Genomic DNA, 21,384 nt, shown 5'->3' with positions numbered 1-21,384 from the left:
TTAACACTGGGAAGGAAACCCATGTTGTGTCCACTTTTTAAAAAATAATTACACTTCCTACTTCCTGTTTCTTGTCAGCTAATCATCCTTGCTAATGGTGGCCCAGAGGGCCTGGTGTTCATCATGAGGAACTACAACTATGAGAAGCTACTATGGACCACTAGCCGTGTTCTCAAAGTACTGTCTGTGTGTCCCAGCAACAAGCCAGCCATAGTGGAAGCTGGTATGTCCACATCACTGGACATGAGTATAGATCCTCAGGTATAGATTGTTTGTAAAGTATGTAACTGAATTCTTACATCTGTATCCAGGTGGAATGCAAGCTTTGGGCCAACACCTTACAGGTTCAAGTCAGCGTCTCATCCAGAACTGTCTATGGACACTCCGCAACCTGTCAGATGCTGCAACTAAACAGGCACGTATTGATTTGCCCACTCCTATAATGAATGCTACTACAACCTCTACCAGCACAACTACACCCTGTGATATCCTGCTCTAGCTTTGCATGACACACCAGTCTTCTATGCAGCTGCTCACCTCACCAAGATGCACATTAGTGCCCCTGTGAAGTAGTGACTTTATCACATTCTCCCCCTGCATGGAGACTTCCCAGTCGGCCACTGTAAAAACCTAGTCTCACAAGTGCTGCTATTGTTTGTATTTTCCTCATCCTGCATTGATGGTGAGTTCCTTTAAATATGAGCACAGCTTACAGGGTGGTACAAAATTCACTTTCTGAGTACTCACGTGCATGTGTCTGACCAAACTTAAAGAAACAGACTGCATTAGGGTGGCATGAGGGCCTGTCCTCTAGTGGGACCTGTGCTCACAGCCCAGCACCCGGTAGCTTGATTGGCATTCACCAGAGAACACCAGAATTGGCATGTCCGCTATTAGTGCTACATTCTCTTTACAGATGACAGCAGGTTCACACTGAGCACATGTGACAGGCGTATAAGAGTCTGGAGATGGTGTGGTGAACGTAATGCTGCCTGTAACATCATCCAGCATGACCGGTTTGACGGTGGGTCACTGATGGTCTGGGGAGGCATATTCTCGGAGGGTTGCACTGACCTCCATGTCATAGCCAACAATATCCTGACTGCTGTTAGGTACTGGTGTAACAGGCCATAGTATACCCCCAGGCCGGACTATACCCAGCCTTAAAGGGGCCTAGGCTAGATTATACCCCGGGTGTATTATGGCCTAGGCCAATTTATACCCTGGGGGTTTTTAAAAAATAATGACACTTCCTACTTCCTGTTTTTTGTTGTCAGCTAATCATCCTTGCTAATCTGGCAAATTTATACCCCGGGGTATAAATTTGCCAGATTATACCCCCATGATATCAGTAGTGTTGAATGATATACACAAGAATTACTTAATTTTTCCACATTTTATTGGGGGTTCAGCTTTGTCAGGTAAATTAAGGGGGAAAGCTAACTAACTTAAATCTTAAAACTCTAAAACATAGACTTTTTTAACTTCAACCAGAAAATCTGATAACAACATCAAAACATCCACAAAGATCAAAACACTTCTCAGTAGTGTTACACATTAAAATAAAAACACATACCAATAACATAATGAAATGATAATATATAATATAATAAAAGTCATAACATTTTGGTTCAAGTAGTCGTGTCAATTTTTTGCCAAGTCAGTGTTCATGTGGTGGACGACTTGATCTCTGAGAAGGGAGTGGTTGTCCTCTTATCCTGTCAGGATGTAGCTGATGGCCCGGAAATAGCAGTTCCCATCACCTTTGGCTTTATATGTACGCCGTGGTTGTCCAAGGTCCTTTGTGCGTCCACAGTACACAACCTTACCAAACTTAAGGCCAAGAGTGGTACTAAGATACTTCCTTCCTGAACTTGGAAGTGGGTTAAAAGTCTTGGCCTGCTTGAGTTTCTGTGAGATGTAGATGTCATCATTGTCTGGACCCCCTGTGTTGTGTCTACAACTGCATAATAGTCTAGCTTGCAGTACGTACTGCCTACCTGACGTTAGAGCTAAATCAACCACATATCCACCATGTATAGTTTTGCCTTGGACAGTTTGTCCCCTGGGGTATACTCTGGCCTGGAGGGGTATAGTATGGCCTAGGCTGTTTTCCCCTGGGGTATAGTTTGGCCTAGGCCAGTTTATCCCCCGAGGTATACTCTGGTCAGGGCCAAAGTATACCCGGGTTTAATTTGGCCTGTTACACCTTGACCTGTTACACCGGGATGAAATCCTCACCACAGTGGGCCCTGGGTTCCTCCTGGTGCAGGACAATGCCTGATGTGGCCAGAGTGTGTAGGCAGTTCCTGGATCATGAAGGCATTGATAAAATTGACTGACCCTCACTTCTCCCTGACCTAAATCCATTGTGCACCTATGTGACGTTATGTATAGATGCATCCGACGCAGCCAACTACCTCCATAGGTATTCTAGGAACATTCAGCACTAACTGTGTAATTTAAAAAAAGTTGTTTGTGACCGCAAAACTACAGCTCATCATTAGAGGCGGCAGATGCATCAGTACTTTTACCTATACTTTTACTATTCACCAACACTCAACTCTGAAGTAATGTGTAATCTGTGCTGACAAGAAAGTCCTCCTGTTGTGCTCTTAAAATAGGTTTACACCAGTGGCCACCATACTTTTCAAGCCCAAGATCACTTTTTAATCCAAAACATTTTCCGTTAAAGGTTGAATGTACGATCATAAATATACACAAAGAAAGGTAGTTGTGCAACTTAATCTTTTCAATGCACAATATTCACATTAATATCATTCATATCTGATATAATATATAATAATATTCATATCTGTTCAATCACAATATTCAGCTTCAGTTCAAAAATATGTTCTGCAGAGGAGCTGCTACTGCAGCACATTATTATTACATATAGGTTTTTCCTTGAATATGGCAATAAATATGACTATTTCCTTGTAAAAAAGTAGTCTTGTGTATTCAAATAAATACCAGTAATATGCAGTATGAAGCCCTGCATCTTCTGCCCGCAAATATTTCAGAATAAAAAAGCTCACTGATGATGTGTACATTAGACTTAAGATATAATGTTTAATATAATGTATTATTCTTAGTGCTGTCAAACGATTAAAATATTTAATCGCAAATTTGTATCTATTGTAAATGTCCCTTCATTTATTTTTTTTTTCATAATTTTTTTTTTCTTTTGAATGCTCTTATCAAAATGGAAAAGTGGATTGGCTTGCTTTATGCAAATGTTTAATTTGATTGAAAAACAACATTGCCAAACAGGGCGATACAAAATAAAATTATGAAGTGCACATTTCAGGTAAACAAGGACTCAGCCTATAGTGCAGTTAAACCATGGCTTAATATTTTCTTTTTTTCAAGTTTGCGATGAACATAGCAGTCACGCCTCTTATATCAGAAACAATGAACCGTAACAGTTAGGTTAACAATAAAAGGTAAGCCTAATACTTCTTTGCTTTCAGCCAGCTACTCAAACAGACAAGCAACAAAATAACAAACAAACGAAATACACAGGCAAGTGTCGGCCTACTTTGAAATAAATTAAACACAGAAGTTTTAGGGCTATTTGAGTCCTCCCCATATTTGTGGAAAATGTATGAAATAAGAAGTACCCTATTTTGAAATAAATAAAAACATATAGCTGCAGCCTAATAGTGTAACGGACTGGGTGTATGTTTATGTTTGGTTTTGACGTATGTTCAGTAAAACACTGTGTTGAAGGAGCGTTCTGATATCCTGAGGGTCAGTGAAGGGGTCGGGGTGGGACATGTGACTGTTTGGACCAATAGGATGGGGTTGTTTGGGGATGTCAGGCCCTGACAGCACTAATTATTCTATAATAATTTTTTAAACTGGTCCAGTTATGCTGGACCATTTGTGTTTGGATGTCTTTGAATGCACGAAAACAGAAAAGCAAAGCCACACTGACACTTATTAAAATACGATCTGTTCTTAAAGTTAGAACGAGCATTAGGAGAGCAGAGCTGTATACAGACGTATGCAGTGATGTAATGACTTGGTTCTTTGAACGGCACTGGCCTGTGGAAAAGCAACTGCGAACCAGCAATAGCACCTGCCCGGAACTGTAACCTGGTTTGCGTTGGTGTAAAAGGCATATTGGACAAACAGCATGCAGAGCTGCCAGAAACAGTATATGAGATGCACTGCACCGTAATTCCTTAATCATTCGAAGTTTCACAGTAACTATCTAGGACGCCGGTGCTTTTTTGCTTATCGTCATAGCCCGTGTCTTGTGACTTTGTCTTTTTTGCTTTTTTTTGTATGGAAGTGTTTTCATTATGACAGTTGTTTGTCCTGTGAGGGTGGGAGGTACCTGGGGTCATCTTCTACTAACACTGGATTGTAGTTAAGGTGAAACAACTCTAACTGCCTTGGGGAAATGTCTATACCCATGTACCTAAAATTGCCAGTGCAAAGTGAAAGTGATGAATCCTGTTCTGCAGAATTCAAGGCATCTTTGCAGACTGGGAATTTAAGGAATTTGTTCCAGTTTATTGTGTAATGAGACATTTTAGAGAAGGTCTTCATGAGCTTAAATGTTGATTTTTAGTGAGGGTAAAGGGTCATGTAAATACAGTCGAATATTAAATGCGTGATTTTATGTTGGAGGTTTGTGGTGTGAATTCCTTTAGGCTGTTGTTATGATATATGGCTGCAGCAAGTGGTTCTATGAAGAGAGCAACTAATGAAAGAGAGTGTGGGCATCCTTGCCTGGTCCCGCTGTGAAGTTTGAAAACCTTTAAGGTGATTCCATTTGTGGTGAGAGTGGCTTTGGGTGAGGTGTATAGTGTCTTTATCCAGTGGATGAAATTAGTCTCTTGAAGTAAGCATATGTATTATGTTTGCCTTTAGTTTATTAAGATTTTTGTACTTTTAGCCTGAGAGCTAATGTTTTGAGTGTCTTGTTGGTGTGAGAGTACCTCTGTAAGAGTTTAATATGTGTGTGTGATGTATACATCTTTCTGACAATATATCTGTCTTTAGTTATGGGAAAACTATACCGTGACACATAACTGCATAGACAAAATACAAAGGTGCAATGGTGTGAGGTCCCAATGAACAAAAGACGAAAACAAACGGAAAGAGGAAAGACACAAGGAGTGACAGCAGAGACGTGAGGAATGGTGTGGGGGGTATTGTGGGGTTTGTGTGTGTGCTCATCTGTATAGGGAGCAAGTCATTTTGTGCGTGTATGTGTGTGTGCTCTTGCGCACAAGCGCGTGTGTGTATGGAATGATTGTGTAGTGAGAGGAGGAAAAAGAAGAGGAATCAAATGAGATTATTAAGGAGTAACCAAACAGAAAAGTAGAGAGCTAGGGTCATGTTTATGGAGTGTTCAGAAGAGCCAAGGTTTTATTTTTGAGTGTCAGAATATCAAAATCAAAATCAAATCAAATTAATCAAATCAAAGTTTATTGTCACATGCACCAATGACAGCGTCATTGGAGCAGTGAAATTCTTGGGACATGGCAGGCAGCATCTATGCAGGCAGCATCTACACAGTAGACAGGCTTTACAAAAATTTAAAAAATTGACATAATGTATAACATATTAATATGAAGCAGCAGTTTACAGGGTGAAAGAGTGGGATATATTAAATTAAATAATATGAATATATGTGAGGTAAGTACCTATTAAGTGTGACCTGTGATCTTGTGACCTGGCAGGCAACATCTACTTAGTACAAAAGCAGCAGTTTACCGGGTGAAGGAGTGGGGAAGAAGCTGTTTTTAAGTCTGGTAGTCCGTGCTCGGATGTTCCGGTAACGTCTCCCAGACGGCAGCAGTGTGAGAATTCCACAGCCTGGGTGGCTGTGGTCCTTTATGATCTTCCGTGCTTTTCTCAGACATCTTGTGCTGTAGATGCCTTGCACGGAAGGGAGATGGCAGCCGATGATCCGTGGCGCTGTCTTCACCACCCTCTGCAGGGCCTTGCGATCAGCAGCAGAGCAGCTACCATACCAGGCAGTTGTGCAGCCTGTGAGGATGCTCTCGATGGTGCACCTGTAAAAGTTTGTCAGTGTTTTTCCAGCCATGCCAAACTTCTTGAGTCTCCTGATGAACTAAAGGCGCTTTTGTGCAGTTTTGACCGCAGAGTCTGCTTGTTTGGACCAGGTCAGGTCATCCGTGATGAACACAGCGAGGAATTTGAAGTCGGAGACTCTCTCCACTACAGCTCCGGTGATGTGTATGACCCCCCCTCTGCAGCTTCCTGAAGTCCACGATCATCTCCTTGGTCTTGCAGACGTTGAGAGACAGGTTGTTCTCTTGGCACCATGTAGCAAAGCCCCTTACCTCATCTCTATAGGCGGTCTCATCGTTGTTGGAGATGAGGCCCAGGATCGTAGTGTCGTCTGCAAATTTGAGGATGATGTTGGAACTGTGTGTTGCCACCCAGTCCTGCGTGTACAGGAGGTACAGTAGGGGACTGAGCACGCAGCCCTGAAAGGCCCCCGTGCTCAGGGTCAGTGAGGAGGATGTGTGGTTGCCCATTCTCACCACCTGGGGTCTGCTCGTCAGGAAGTCCATGATCCATTTACACAGGGGGGTTTTAAGACCCATGCTCCTGAGCTTAGGGACAAGCTTGGCAGGCACAATCGTGTTGAACGCTGAGCTGTAATCCATAAACAGCATCCTCACATATGTGTTTGCCTTTTCCAGGTGGGAGAGGGTGGTGTGTGTTGTCAGGGCTATAGCATCATCCGTAGACCTGTTTGGGCGGTATGCAAAGTGGAAGGGGTCAAGGGTGTTCTGAAGGGTAGAGCAGATGTGGGTTTTGACCAGCCGCTCGAAGCACTTCATGATGGTGGAGGTCAGTGCTACAGGGCCGTAGTCATTTAAACAGGTGATGGATGGTTTCTTAGGTATGGGGATGATGCTGGCCTGCTTAAAGCAGGTGGGGACTGTTGATAGTTGTAGGGAGAGGTTGAATATGAAGGTGAATACCTCCGCTAGCTGGTCGGCGCACCCCCTGAGGACACAGCCTGGAACTCCATCAGGCCCAGATGACTTTCGAGGCTTCACTCTTTGAAGCTCTTGTCTGACGAGATAGTTGTCCGTCAATGTAAAGTCTGTCAACCACCAGGTATGCCTGCTTGTTTTTTCTATGGACCTTTATGATTGAATACAGTACTTTGCAGCATTTATTTATTTTGTGGGGAAATTGGTTGTTCAGGCCAAATTAAGTTCCTTCAAGTTATTTGCCTTTACTCTTGACCAGTTCTTTTTTTTCAAAATGTTCAAAATTTGCCACAATTGACCGGGGTCCTCTGAATGATGCTGGGACAATGCGGTGTATTCGGTTGGAGGTGAATCTGTCGACGGTGTGCAGTGGAAGTTGAGGTGTGTTTTCATGAAGTCGTTGATCTTTGTCTTGGGGTTGTTGGGTGTGGTGTCAGCAATGCCGGAGAAGACCAGATTATAGCGATTACTTCATGTTTGTAAGTCCAGGATAGTTCGTTAATTTGTTTAGAGACTGTTTCCATTTGTCTCTTTAGAGTTTTTACGGATGTCTGTAGTGAGTTGTTTGAATTTATGATGGATACATTTTTTTCCTTTTGGCTGATGGAGTGACTGCGTTGTTGTCATTGTGTTCACATCGCTACTTCTGGTAGTGGACTAAAACCAGATTTCAATGACGCTGTTTCCAAATCAAAATCTGTTTATTGAAGGATTTTCAATATATATAAGTGCAGTGCTGAATGGACGTTACAGAGACAGGAGGTAAACATGAATCATGATTACAACAATCAACACCAATGTGTCCAGACAGACATGGATTGGGCAATATAACTTCAGGAACAAACAAAACAAGAACAAAAACACAAGGTAACAACAGAAAAAACAGAGAAAAAAACAAATGCAATGTTATGCAGAAAAGAAAGAAAATATATCAAATAAAATCTTCAAACGAAAAGTAATCCATTTTTAGTCACTGCCATTACACTACAATAGTATGAGCACTTTGTCACATCTAGAGCCTGCGCTAAAAATAAGCATAATCAAAGAGTACATAGTGTTGTTAAGCTGCACCTGATGGCCAGGTTTTCACAGAGTCGCATTAAGAAAAGGGCCCCACGCCTTTTGAAATCTCCCACTTGAGTGCTTAAGCGAGTATCTAACCTTCTCCAATTTTAAGCAGGACATGATTACTTCTAGCCATTGTGCGTGAGTGGGGGAGGAGGCATCCCTCCACCTGAGCAGGATCAGTTGCCTAGCTAGCAGGGAGACAAAGGATACAGTGCGCCGTTTTTCTATGGACACCTCGACCTCCGCCTCCATGAACCCAAAAAGAGCAATCAGCGGGCTTGGTTCCAATCTGATGCCTAACACCCGAGAGAGTGTATTGAAAATTTCTCTCCAGTAGTTGGTAAGGCTCGAACAGGACCAGTACATGTGGATGAGTGAAGCTTCAGCAAAACCACATTTGATACAGTGTGGGCTAATATCAGGGTACATGGATGATAGTTTTGCTTTTGAGATATGAGCCCTGTGCACCACTTTGAACTGAATTAAACTGTGACGTGTACAGAGGGAGGTCGAGCCAACCAGTTTAAGTATGGAAGTCCAAGTGTCCTCTGATAGAGAGAGACCCAAGTCTTCCTCCCATGCTGTTCTAATCCTATCTGTGGAGGCACGCCCAAGATCCAACACCATGTTGTACAGAACTGAAATTAACTTTTTTTTAAGTGGATTAACAGAGAGGACTCTATCAACAGTGGTCGAGTCTGTTGATATTAAAGAGCCAGGTAAATGAGAAACAACAAAATGCCATGCTTGAAGATATCTGAAGAAATTTGAGATAGGAAGACTGAATTTTTCACTTAGCTGCTCAAAAGATGCCAGGCTGTTGCCTATGAACAGGTCTTTAAAGCGCATGATACCCTTCCTGTGCCATTCACGAAAAGCAGAATCCTGGTAGGAAGGTTTAAAAAGATGGTTTGATGCGATGGGGCTCAGAAGAGAGAAGCTGTGAATTCCAAAATATTTCCTAAATTGTGCCCAAATTTTTAAAGAATGTTTAACCACCGGATTTTAATGATTCTGAGTGAGGGAAGTGGGAGTGGGGATCCGAGGAGTGCAAGAATTGACATATTATCATCCGACTGTAGCTCCATCTCTACCCAGTCAGGGCAGTCAGGTCGGCTGTAGTAAAAAGACCAAAACGCAAGACAGCACAAGTTCGCAGCCCAGTAATAGAAACGAAAATTTGGGAGAGCAAGACCACCAGTAGCCTTGGTTTTCTGCAGGTGGTTCTTGTTCAAACGTGGTCGTTTACCTTGCCATAGATATGAAGAAATAACTGAATCAAGAAGTTGAAAAAAGGATCCAGAGATAAAGATAGGTAGGGCCTGAAAGAGGTACAGAAATTTTGGTAAAATGGTCATTTTGACAGAGTTAATATGTCCGACAAGAGATAGTGACAAGAGTGACCACTGTGCTAATAATTGTTTAGTTTGATTCAATAACATGGTAAAGTTGTCTTGGAATAGATCTTTGTGCTTTCTTGTAACTGAAATACCTAGATAGGAAAACTTCTTATTCTGCTTGTGCGTTGTTGTTGATAGGACACAGCTCGCTTGTTTGTTAAGGTTTTGCTTATAGCCTGAAAATTTACCAAACTGACTGAGCAAATGGATTTGGTAAATGGATTTGTATTTATATAGCGCTTTTCTAGTCTGATGAAGACCACTCAAAGCGCTTTACAGTACAGTTTCACATTCACCCATTCACACACACATTCATACAGTGCATCTACTTGCAGCACTTTGTTATTCTATGGGGGGCTATTGAGGGTTCAGCATCTTGCCGAAGGAAACTTCGGCATGCAGATGGTTCAGACTGGGGATCGAACCGCTGACCTTCAGGTTGGAGGACGACCACTCTACCCCTCAGCCACAGCCGCCCTGAGCAGCGAAAGAGCGGGAGGTAGTGAGGCGGTCGGATAAGAAACAAAAAGCAAAAGATCGTCAGCATATAGGGAAACTCTATGCTCCGTGTTACCTCTCCAGATGCCAGATATGTCCTTGCAAGTACGGAGTGCTGTAGCAAGCAGCTCAATGGCCATGTCGAAAAGCATGGGACTCAGGGGGCATCCCTGGCGAGTTCCGCGATGTAAATTGAACGGTCTTGACCGCTGTGAGTTCGTGCGAATTGTGGCTGTGGGGTGTGAATAAAGTAACTTAACACATGAAGTAAATTTTGGGCAGCGCAGTGATGGCTTCCAGCGTTAAGCTAGTGTTAGCTTCTTCTGTTTTGCTCGGAGGCATTTCAGAGAGAAGACTTGTTTTTTCTGGGCAAGACAGGACGGTAGATTAAGGAAGACACAAAGTCATTCTTCCTAACAATTAAGTTTGAGGGCTGGGTAGTTTGAAAAGTTCAGCATTCACGGGAGCTCTCATCTACACGTCTACTCCATCTGCCGGAATTACGCTGTTTCGAGTGGAATATGAATTTCAGGGTCAGATCACCTTAGCTGCAACAATGATCCCTGTGACTGTTTAGTGGACTCACCCAACCCTCCATTTGCATAGTGGTGAGTACATAATAGGTGAATTTTCAGTGAACAATCCTTTTAAGGCATTAAGAATATTGGCTTACCTTCCCCTTCTCCAGTAGCGTTATCATGACAGAGCACCTCAATGAATGGCATCACTACAAATCAAACCCCAATCCAGCTTTTTCCCTAGGTGCAGAGTTGTGATGAAATAAACACACATATCAGGACGGTAAAAAGTTGTGTAATATTGTTTTATATCATGTAAGATTAGAAGAGTCATACAATATACATAATATGTTCAAAGGTACATACTCAAACCATTAACACACGACTGAGATTAATACAATATAAGTGGATAATGAGAACATACATCACCCCTGTGAAGTTGAACAAGTTTGATCCTAATATGCCTGATCGATGCTATAAGTGCAATATTCAGCAAGGTACTTCACACCACTGTTTGTGGGAATGTGAGGAGATTAAAAAATTTTGGAGCTCGGTGTTACAATATATCTCTCAAATTACCTCTTCTCCAGTACCTCTAAATCCTAAAATCCTAAGCTATGTATATTAAGCATCTCTCCGGACAATTGTTCTCTGTCTAATAGAGAAAGAAAAATGGTTGACCTGTGTCTTCTACAGGCCAGGCGCTCAATAGCTCTGACGTGGAGGAATGTTCGTTGCCCCTCTCTAGGCCACTGGTTAAAAAACTTAACGTTGAGTTTGGCTCTGGAGAAGTTAACATATGTAGTTAGGAAGAAAGCTTCTCAATTTTACAGTATCTGGGAGATATTTTTGGACTTTGTTAAGAATGGTGACATTGAAGAGGCATTGGAAATGTGAATTTTGTACTTGAATTTATGTTGTAATCATATCTTAGCAATTTCTGTGACATTTGTACTTATACTTTTACTTTGTACTTTTATGTATTTCCATTTATGCTGCCATATGTTTAGGTTGGGGAAGGGTCTTGTATGTATGTAAATTGATGTAAATGTATAAAACCAATAAATATATGTTTAAAAAAAAAAGAAGAGTCATACAAATACAGTTAGGCATTATTGAAACAAGTTTATAATTGTTTGTTAGAGAGCCCACTGTCAGCATGGCCAATTCAAACATGTTGCCATGGAAATACAGGAAAGAAAAAAACAAAATGCATAAATCATCACTTCACTATACCTTATCAAATTTACTTTCATGTTTGTTTTACAAAGTCTGAAAAGATATTGAGTTCTTCTCTGTAAACAAAACCAACTCTCAATTTATTTGGCAAGGTCAAATTCATTGGCATGGAGTTGCAGAAAAATATCTAAATAATCAATATCAAAAGCACGAGTTCAATACCAGATTGAAAGGTTCTGCTCTGGAAACGAAATGATTACATACTGATCACTATATCACTCTCCAGTATATTCCAGGTATAATAAAACTAGTACACTTTGCAAGAGCTCACAATAAGGCTGTCATGACTTTTGACAACTGAATAAAACTTTCTCTTACAGATTATTGTCATCTGAAACCCCCCCAAAATACACTGATTGCATTGTTATGATTTGTGTTAATTCCTACTCTTTCTGGTCCCTTTGCGAAGGAGGGGTTAGATGGTCTGCTGCAGATATTAGTGACCCAGCTGGGCTCAGATGATGTCAACATGTTGACCTGTGCAACTGGCATCCTGTCCAACCTCACCTGTAACAATTCACGCAACAAGGTAACAACAATTATGTTTTTATTATTAAACCTTGGACATTGAACCGCTGACGTATTCTAGGAACAATCGGCACTAACTGTGTAATTTAAAAAAAGTTGTACAAGAACTTTGTGACCGCAAAACTACAGCTCATCATTAGAGGCGGCAGATGCCTCAGTACTTTTACTGATACTTTTACTATTCACCAACACTCAACTCTGAAGTAATGTGTAATCTGTGCTGACCAGAGAGTCCTCCTGTTCTGCTCTTAAAATAGGTTTACACCAGTGGCCACCATACTTTTCAAGCCCAAGATCACTTTTTAATCCCAAACATTTTCTGTTAAAGGTTGAATGTACGAGCATAAATATACACAAAGAAAGGTAGTTGTGCAACTTTATCTTTTCAATGCACAATATTCACATTAATATCATTCATATCTGATATAATATAATTCATATCTGGTCAATGCACAATATTTAGCTTCAGTTCAACAATATGTTCTGCAGAGAAGCTGCTGCTGCAGCACAATATCTTTACATAAAGGTTTTGCCTTGAATATGGCAATAAATATGACTATTTCCTTGTAAAAAAGTAGTCTTGTGTATTCAAATTAATACCAGTACTATAAATAAAAGAATGGATTCGGTCAACAGAGACGCTGGAGTGCTTTTATTTTGAAACGCATACAAGTGTTGCAACCATTTATGTTTGTGACATAAATTAACAAACCAACATTTAAACTCAGGTGAAAGACAATTTGCTCTGTTTATTCTGCAGTAAACCACGATGTTTATCTGTGTATGACAAGCAGATAACAAAGTTTTCAGTGTATTTGATACAGATAACACACACAACATGCATCTGTTTGTACTTCTTTTCACTTTCTAATTTCAGTTAGGTCTTCATCACTTCAGAGCACTTTAAGTTCAACATTTCACAAGACATACACTCATTTCCCGGAGACTTACACTCAACTTAACTTGAAGTTACTTGTCTATGGCCAGCCTTTAAAAAAATCTCCATCTTTTAAGTTAATGATTTACCATCAACTAACCTCAGCTTTCCCTTTTCACCTCATAAGGACTTTATCGTCTTGACAGGCACACACACACACACACACAGGCACATTTGAATATAGTTGTCTTCCCACTAATCCATGTTTTCTTACATGAATGTATGTGCCACCCATGCCATGAAGAAAGCTGCACAGCACTTCTGCTGCATTTCACATAAGAGGTTGTTTTCTTCTTATTCTTCTTATCTCTCAGACTCTCGTGACTCAGTATGGCGGTGTGGAAGCACTGATCCATGCTGTGCTCCGAGCAGGGGAGAAGGAGGACGTTGCTGAGCCGGCGGTCTGTGCCCTGCGTCACCTCACATCCCGACACCAAGATGCAGAGCTAGCCCAGAATGCTGTGCGTCTGCACTATGGTATCCCTGCTGTCGTCAAGCTGCTGGGGCAGCCACACTACTGGCCTGTCGTAAAGGTGAGGAAGGCAGTCGTTTGTATTCTTATATGCCTCAAAGTGTTTGAAGGAAAGGAAAAAAGGAAAGGCAAATACTGTATAGGCCAAAAAGCCAGAAAAGCACTCAGACATGCATTGTCACGCACCACACCATAAAAACACATCCCTCATCATGCTCCACTCCCAGAACACCTCAGCTACGACAATAACCACTAGCATGCTGTGTACCTCGATAGACTAACTGACAGACAGCTGGAGAGACACTAAAATCTAAAATCAACAAGACTTGAAGACTGAAGCTCTTCAAGGATCTCGTAGAGGTTGGTAATTATACAATACAAGGGTATTAGAGAAAATGCACAGTATAGTGACAATTTATCTTAGCATGGAGTGTGCTAAAATAATCATTTTAATTATGATATTTTAATTACCTGATGCCTTTGACAAAACAACTGCATACTTTGGCATTACAATAATTCAACTAATATTTATGTTTCATTTTACCAAATGTCCATCTTACGCATATCTGACATTATAATTATGCTTATGAATGAATTTGATCAGATAGTAACTGCATATCACTCAGGCTGCAGTTTAAGTCGTCTTTATCACCCCCCTCATGAACCTGAAACATTGAACATGAAACATTATTTATTTTGCTAAACTGTGTCTGAGCCCACTACTGTACTGTGGCTGAAGGCATCCTGGGCATTGACAGAGGACAGCTGTAGCATTCAGTGAGTGTAATCCAGACACAAGTCTTAGTCTGCTTGTCAGCAGTTTCTGGGTCTCTGCGGGGGGTACTAGGGCTGGTTGATATGGTCTAAAGTTAATATCGTGATTTTTCTAACATATATTAGGATACACGATATATATCTCTGTATTTTTTTAATCACTTTTAAATCACTGTACAAATATTGAATTGAACCCTTTGATGCACAAATTTATTTTGTAGCAAACAGTGGGAACACAGCCTGACAAGATGCGTCCAATGTCTTTTAGCCTGTCACTCTCCTCTAAAACTAACTTTTATGTAGTTTCTAGTTACCTTTTTACGCTGTACGTTTTATACTAGGGTTGCTTTACCATGATATCATTTATTGAGATTAAGGATTTTAGCGATCAGAATACCAGTTGAATGCCTTTACGAATGCTGTTCCCCGCATCAGTAAAATTGCAAATATGTGCAGGGGTATAGACTTTGCATGTGCTTGAAAAGTAAAATTTGAACTTTTCTGAACACTTTGCTGGTGTAGCAGTGAGACAGCCCATATGCTGGAAGAAGACCCAGCTGTCTCATCCTAGACAGAAAGTGAGCATTCCCTCCATAGAAAACAGTTGGATATTTTCCCTCTCTTCCCTGTGCTTCCCTTTGATATAAAGCATCACATACTGGTTGGTAAACATGAATGCAGTTTGCTGGGGTTCCAAACAGGAGGTAGCACTGCCGTTTGGAGGATCACATCCAATGATGCCTTTAAAGCTGACCCACATACAGTGTGGAACATCCTGTTGAGAAAGCTCTTTGATCCTTCTTCTCTCCTCAGGCCACAGTTGGTTTGATCCGGAACCTGGCACTGTGCCCAGCCAATCAAGCGCCACTGAGGGAGGCAGGTGCTATTCCTCGATTGGTCAACCTGCTACTGAAGGCTCACCAGGACACGCAGAGACACGCCTCATCCACACAGCAGACATACCAGGTCGCCAGACGCACACACACACACACACACACACACACACACACACACACACACACACACACACACACACACACACACACACACACACACACACACACACACACACACACACACACACACACACACACACACACACACACACACACACACACACCAAAATTCACCTGGCAGCTAAGAGGCACAGTAGGCAACAGAAAGCCACACAAGCAATCACTGTTTGAACATTCTACTGCAGATAAGATTATTATTAATGTTATGCACATTGCTGACCTACATTGTGTGGTTAAAGTTTTTAACCTGCAACACACTGAGGGGAATATATTAACTGAAGAAAGTGAATGATGTGATTGCTTACTAATTTAAATGGTAATGATGCCATGTTGATACTGATGGCTAAACTCTTGAACTAAACTATGTGAAAAAGAAACACAACCTTTATTGTGGATGTTTTGACAATGGTTGATAACTTCACTTCTATTTATGACTGAGGAAAATTCCTCCATATCTATTTAAATTAGGGCTGGGCAAGTTAACTCGTTTTAATCTAGTTAACTCAAGTGATGAGTTAACTCGATTAATTATTTTATCTTGCATTAACTCAGGTTTGATTATTTATTGTTTTATTGTGAAAGTCAGGCTTTTATTTTGTGAAAGTCTGTTGCTGACTGCTGCGGAACCGGAAAAAAGAAAATAATTGGCGGATAAACAACCACGGACAAGGGTTCGGAGCTTTTACATGGCCATTTTCATTTTAAAGTTCTTCCAGACGGCGGAGTCGACAGAACCAAAGTAATTTGTAGCCACTGCCAAGGTGAATTTTCTTATCACCGGAGTACTTCCAGTCTAAAATATCACCTAAATGCAAAACACACAGTTGATATCAGCAAATCACTCAACGAAACAGCGAGCGGAGCAAGGCTTCGGCAGACTACGTTATACGCAGGGAGGAGTATACATCTTTCATAACGAAGAGGATAACATTAATGCCCTGGCAGTGACATTGACCTTTAATTTTGTATTTGCTTTGATAACATTGTTAAGTTGAGATTTACACTGAATATTTTATTTAACTGCTACTGTATTAAATGCTGATGTTAAAAGTGTTTGCACAACAAATGTTATGGCACTTTCGTTCATATGGCAGAACATTGAAAATAAAATTGCGCTATACACTACTTTTTAATTCATTATTGGATTTTGCGTATACAAATGCGATTAATCGTGATTAATCAGGGAAATCATGCGATTAATCGCGATTAAAACTTTTAATCGTTGCCCAGCCCTAATTTAAATATGTATATATAAGACAGAAATAGCTATATTTTGTTCTTCAGTTATTTTACTTTTCAATCAGGAGGGACAGAGGAGAGTCTTTTGATGCTTGGACCCCATCGTGACACCTAAGTGGTCGTCAAGACAAGAAAAGCGCCATATAAATACATATCATTGACCATAATGAATACAATGGTTTAGGCTCCGTTTAGAATAGAAAACCAGAATTACAACGACAATACATTAACACGATTAGGATTACACATTGTCAATGACTTTAAGCTTACACTCATTTAAGAATGATGGGAAAAGCAGCCATTTACACTGCCAGTCTAGTGATCTCAAGTTGTATCTTGTATTTTGTATCCCACGTAAATCTGTATTTGGTTTCCTGTCTGGTTTTCATCTATACTGACTTTTCCAGGTCAGGCCATTAAGTTGCTTGTTTTATTCCACATACGGGGAAGTCCAAATTGGAACAAACAGTGAAAAATAATAATTTCAGTCTAAATCTAGCAGATTTGTGAATGGTAACTTGTAATTAACTGGTTTATTTCTCTCCTTCACATGTCTGCCTCTGTCTTTCTGTCTCTCTCTGTTTCCAGGATGGTGTTCGCATGGAGGAAATAGTTGAGGGCTGCACAGGAGCACTCCACATCCTAGCAAGAGACCCAATTAACAGAGGAGACATCGCCAGCATGCAAACCATACCACTATTTGTACAGGTAAACTCAAAATGTTTATGAGACAATGCCAGGCTGCTGATGTTATATCAGCACCATGGAAGTGAGGAGTCAGCTTGTTTCCACCCTCACACACACTCAGCCTTCTGCCAGTGGACGATGGCACTAGAGGTAAGTTGGGGTATTAGTAGCAGGGATCCGCTTAGGGGCAATCCTAGTTTCAAATTAATCCAATATAGTGAACCAGCATTTGCATTCCTTTAGCAACATTTTTAGCACATTTAAGTAACAACACTATACTAAATGTCCTGCATACCATATCCACGGCTGCCAGAGTTCAGGCATTGTGGTTTGAACAAGCATCACGCCCAGCACTGAGTTGTTGCATTTCTGCCACTGTTGTCCACAGATCTCAGTGAATGTTTTGGAACATTAGAGCATGACCCATACATACACATAGTTCAGATGCATTAACTTTTGCAATTATATACATCTATCATGCATATAATCATATCCTCCGTAGAGTGTTGGGGAGCTGCAGGATATCACTCTACTACTCTATCCCTCTGACTGAGAAAACATTAAACTGGACAGGTATCAGGGCTCTCACAGGGCTTAATTGCTGTGTTGGCTGACAGTGGATGAAACATTTGCGTCACATTCTTGTCCATGGCTGTGCCCTCAAGCAAATGATGTGAATATTGAATCTTTGTATCTGTTGCGTTGATTCATTATACATAACTTTCATGTCACTAGCCAGGCAACACAAAATCGCATAATGTTTTGCATTGACTTCGTATGCAATCTCATTTAACACAGCATAATAAAACAGAACCTTATGTCAGCCTGATCGCTGCTTGGTTGAAACACAGACACTGTGGTTGTTTAAGTTTTTTGACATAATATAAATATAAATCTTTTTTAAAAATGCTTTCAATGATCTGAATGTTTGTTTGTGTGTGTGTGTGTGTGTGTGTGCGTGTGTGCGCCCAGCTGCTGTACTCCTATGTGGAGAACGTGAAACGAGTGTCTGCGGGTGTCCTGTGTGAGTTGGCTCTGGACAAACAGTCTGCAGAGCTCATTGACGCAGAGGGAGCTTCAGCACCACTCATGGAGCTGCTACACTCCAGCAACGAAGGAATAGGTACATCACATGTCCACTCACAGCTTGAACAATAATATGCATTTTCAATTTTTTTGTATATATATCAATAAATAGATTTTAATGCTGTTTACTTTTTCAGAACTTGTATTAACGTATACAAAAGCCTTTTTGATTAATAAAAACTAGAAGTTTAAAAGTCTCAGGATCCAGAGTAAAAGATGCTTGAAATGGAAGAGATTTAAGCCAACATACATATTTATTTATTTTTCTGAGGCCAAGCACACTTCTCTTTTTAGTTTCAATGAAAAGATGCACCTGTGTGGCTGCTGGTGAAGCTGAGAAGGTGTAATGTGGTGAGTTGTGACTGCCATCTGCTGGAAGTCATAGTGAGTGAAATTGGAAAATCCAGCTCTCATAGAACTTTAACACAGATCAAAAAAGAAAGGGTACAAATTGAGTACTATTTCTAATCCTGATAATCCACCAGACTGTCAGCATTACATTTAGCAGGGTACCCCAAATTCTGGGCTTTAATCAGATGACACGTTAATACAGCAGTCTAATGACATCGAAGAAGTCCATTCTTGATTTTGTTATGGGGGGATTCACAAACAATCAAGAATTTTAAGAATAATTGGTCATGGGCTATTTTTCTATTGGCCCATTAGTTCCAATTAAAACACATCTTAAACGCATTATTAAAAATAAGGTATTAGAATGGTATTATCTCATCACAGAGGTAATCCAGCATCTCTGGGATGAAATCGAGCACAGACTGTGAGACAGGCCTTGTGTCCAAAATGTTAATTTTGCTTTGTTAGTTATTTAAGACCAAATCCTGAGAATTATCTTATTTCTTTGACAAGTGGTCCTCTTCCATAAAGACCTGGCCTGGGTTGCTTTTTGTAAAATATATTGTAACACTGTTTTGTTATTATGAATACATTAATACATTTACTTGTTGCAAAATGTGTTATTGACAAGAAGTCATTCTGTTCTAACATTTTGGTCTGTTGGAAGTAAAGCTTGCTATTTATTTAACTTTCGTCATGAAGTGATTCAGACTTTTATAATAACATAATTTCTGCAAAATAAAGACATATATATATATATATGGTTATGTTACTGTCTCCCTGTAGCCACCTATGCTGCAGCAGTGCTGTTCCGAATTTCAGAGGACAAGAGTTCAGATTACAGGAAGAGAGTGTCTGTGGAGTTAACACACTCGCTCTTTAAACATGACCCTACCGCATGGGAAATGGTAAGAAGGCTGTGTGTGTGTGTGTGTGTGTGTGGTTTTCACTGCTATACATATGACACTTAAAGCCATAGAGCTATATTTGTCCTGATAACGAAAGTCTCCTTTTCTTCTTGAAAAAAAGCATCCCTTATATCAAATAATGGATCATAAAAATAATTCTACAGCTGAGAAATGTCCAAACAACCAAAGAGAAAGAGGAGCCTACAGCAAACCAATCTAATCTCTGAATATTGCATGTTACGAGCAACTGCTTTCTCCGTAAATAGAGTTATTATAATTGAGGTTCCAGGAACAAGACCACAGCTCACCATCTCTTCCTCACTGATCCACTCATCTATGCCTTATTAACTCACATGTGCATGCCTACATAAGCATAACTAAACACTCTCTCTTGTTTGTCTCAGTTCTCACGATGGTCACAGTTCTCTCGACCTTGACTTTCTAGGCATTTCAACTTGTCTCATCATGGACAGCTGGTTCTCAGCCCCTCAGACAGCAAACATTTTTTGACGACCAAATGAGTAGTCCTAGAATCTTCCCCATCCATATTCCCCCCCTCTCCGACGCAGCCATCTGTCCATTCACCACGTTTGCACTCCATCATGGACAGGCATGGACAGGCGGTGGACTAGTGGCAGAAACTTGGACTATGGGCAGAAAAGGTCTCTGGTTTGACTCCACGGAGAAACCACAAAAAGACGAACCTGGATTGATATGTCCAAAAATCCAAGAGGATTCTCTCTACCCTGTCTAGTGCCCCTGAGCAAGGCACCTTACTCCCCCAACATCTGCTCCCCGGGCGCTGTACATGGCTGCTCACTGCTCTGTGTGTCCTGCACCAGATGGGTTAAAAGCAGAGGTTAAATTTCCCTACAATTGCATGAGTGTGCTTGTGCATGTCTGTGCATGTGTTTGGGACAAATAAATGTATCTTAATCGTATCTCCTAGCCAAAGAAGTCAATGATGGCTTTATGATAGGTCCTTTCATTAGTCTCCCGTTCCCAGTCTTCAGCATCATCCCTACCAGGAAACTCTTCGGAAAGAAGAAACTAATCACAGACATCTCTTCTCCCCACGGACCCACGATACTAAGCTTCAACAGTCTTACTCAGTTTTTCGATGCATTACGCAACCATCACTCCACGCCACCAACCTTATCGATCTGGCCAGCCACCGTGCCTGGTTGGCATAAGCTGACATTACCAGTGCCTTTAGGGTTCCGCCAACCCATGATTCTGGTGGTTATTTGGTATTTCTTGGAGAGGTGCCTGTTACTGTGCTGTCCATCTAACTATTCGGTGCAAGAGCAGCCCCAAGGTTTTTGATACCCTCTCCCTGAGTCTCAGCCTCCAGGTTCTAAGCATCTCACAACTTCAGTCAAACCCTTTCAGCTCTTTCTTCAACCCCCTTCAACCCTCCCCTCGCCTCACCATCTCCTGTGCGTCCCTCCAATTGAGTCTGCACATTCGTCAAATGTTCATGAACCAGGGGGGATTATGAAGCCAGAAGCTCATTCGAGAGGTTTTGCTGCCTGTTTGGCTGTCTGATTCAGGACCTCCCGCATCTACCTGTATGCTCTGACACAGGGTTAAAAGATGTTTGCTCATCACTCCCCAATTTTATCTATGCAATCATATCAGAAGAAAGTCAAGCCTGGACGTCAAACACTA

The 21,384-nt window shown here is 41.0% G+C and overlaps 1 protein-coding gene across 1 annotated transcript in view; it reads left to right on the top strand.

Annotated features, from left to right (window-relative positions):
- Positions 1-21,384, top strand: part of jupb (junction plakoglobin b) — a 57,110-nt gene that overhangs the window by 26,849 nt on the left and 8,877 nt on the right. The window contains exons 6-13 of the mRNA XM_061089799.1: positions 79-223; positions 312-415; positions 12,125-12,244; positions 13,495-13,713; positions 15,240-15,392; positions 17,270-17,389; positions 18,341-18,491; positions 19,592-19,713. Coding sequence (XP_060945782.1) covers positions 79-223; positions 312-415; positions 12,125-12,244; positions 13,495-13,713; positions 15,240-15,392; positions 17,270-17,389; positions 18,341-18,491; positions 19,592-19,713 — 1,134 coding nt within the window. The remainder of the gene's footprint in view (positions 1-78; positions 224-311; positions 416-12,124; positions 12,245-13,494; positions 13,714-15,239; positions 15,393-17,269; positions 17,390-18,340; positions 18,492-19,591; positions 19,714-21,384) is intronic.

This window comes from Limanda limanda, chromosome 17 (genome assembly GCF_963576545.1).
Source record: "Limanda limanda chromosome 17, fLimLim1.1, whole genome shotgun sequence".
Taxonomy (NCBI): domain Eukaryota; kingdom Metazoa; phylum Chordata; class Actinopteri; order Pleuronectiformes; family Pleuronectidae; genus Limanda; species Limanda limanda.
The sequence above is the reverse complement of the archived record's forward strand: the minus strand, read 5'-3'. Positions and strand labels throughout refer to the sequence as shown.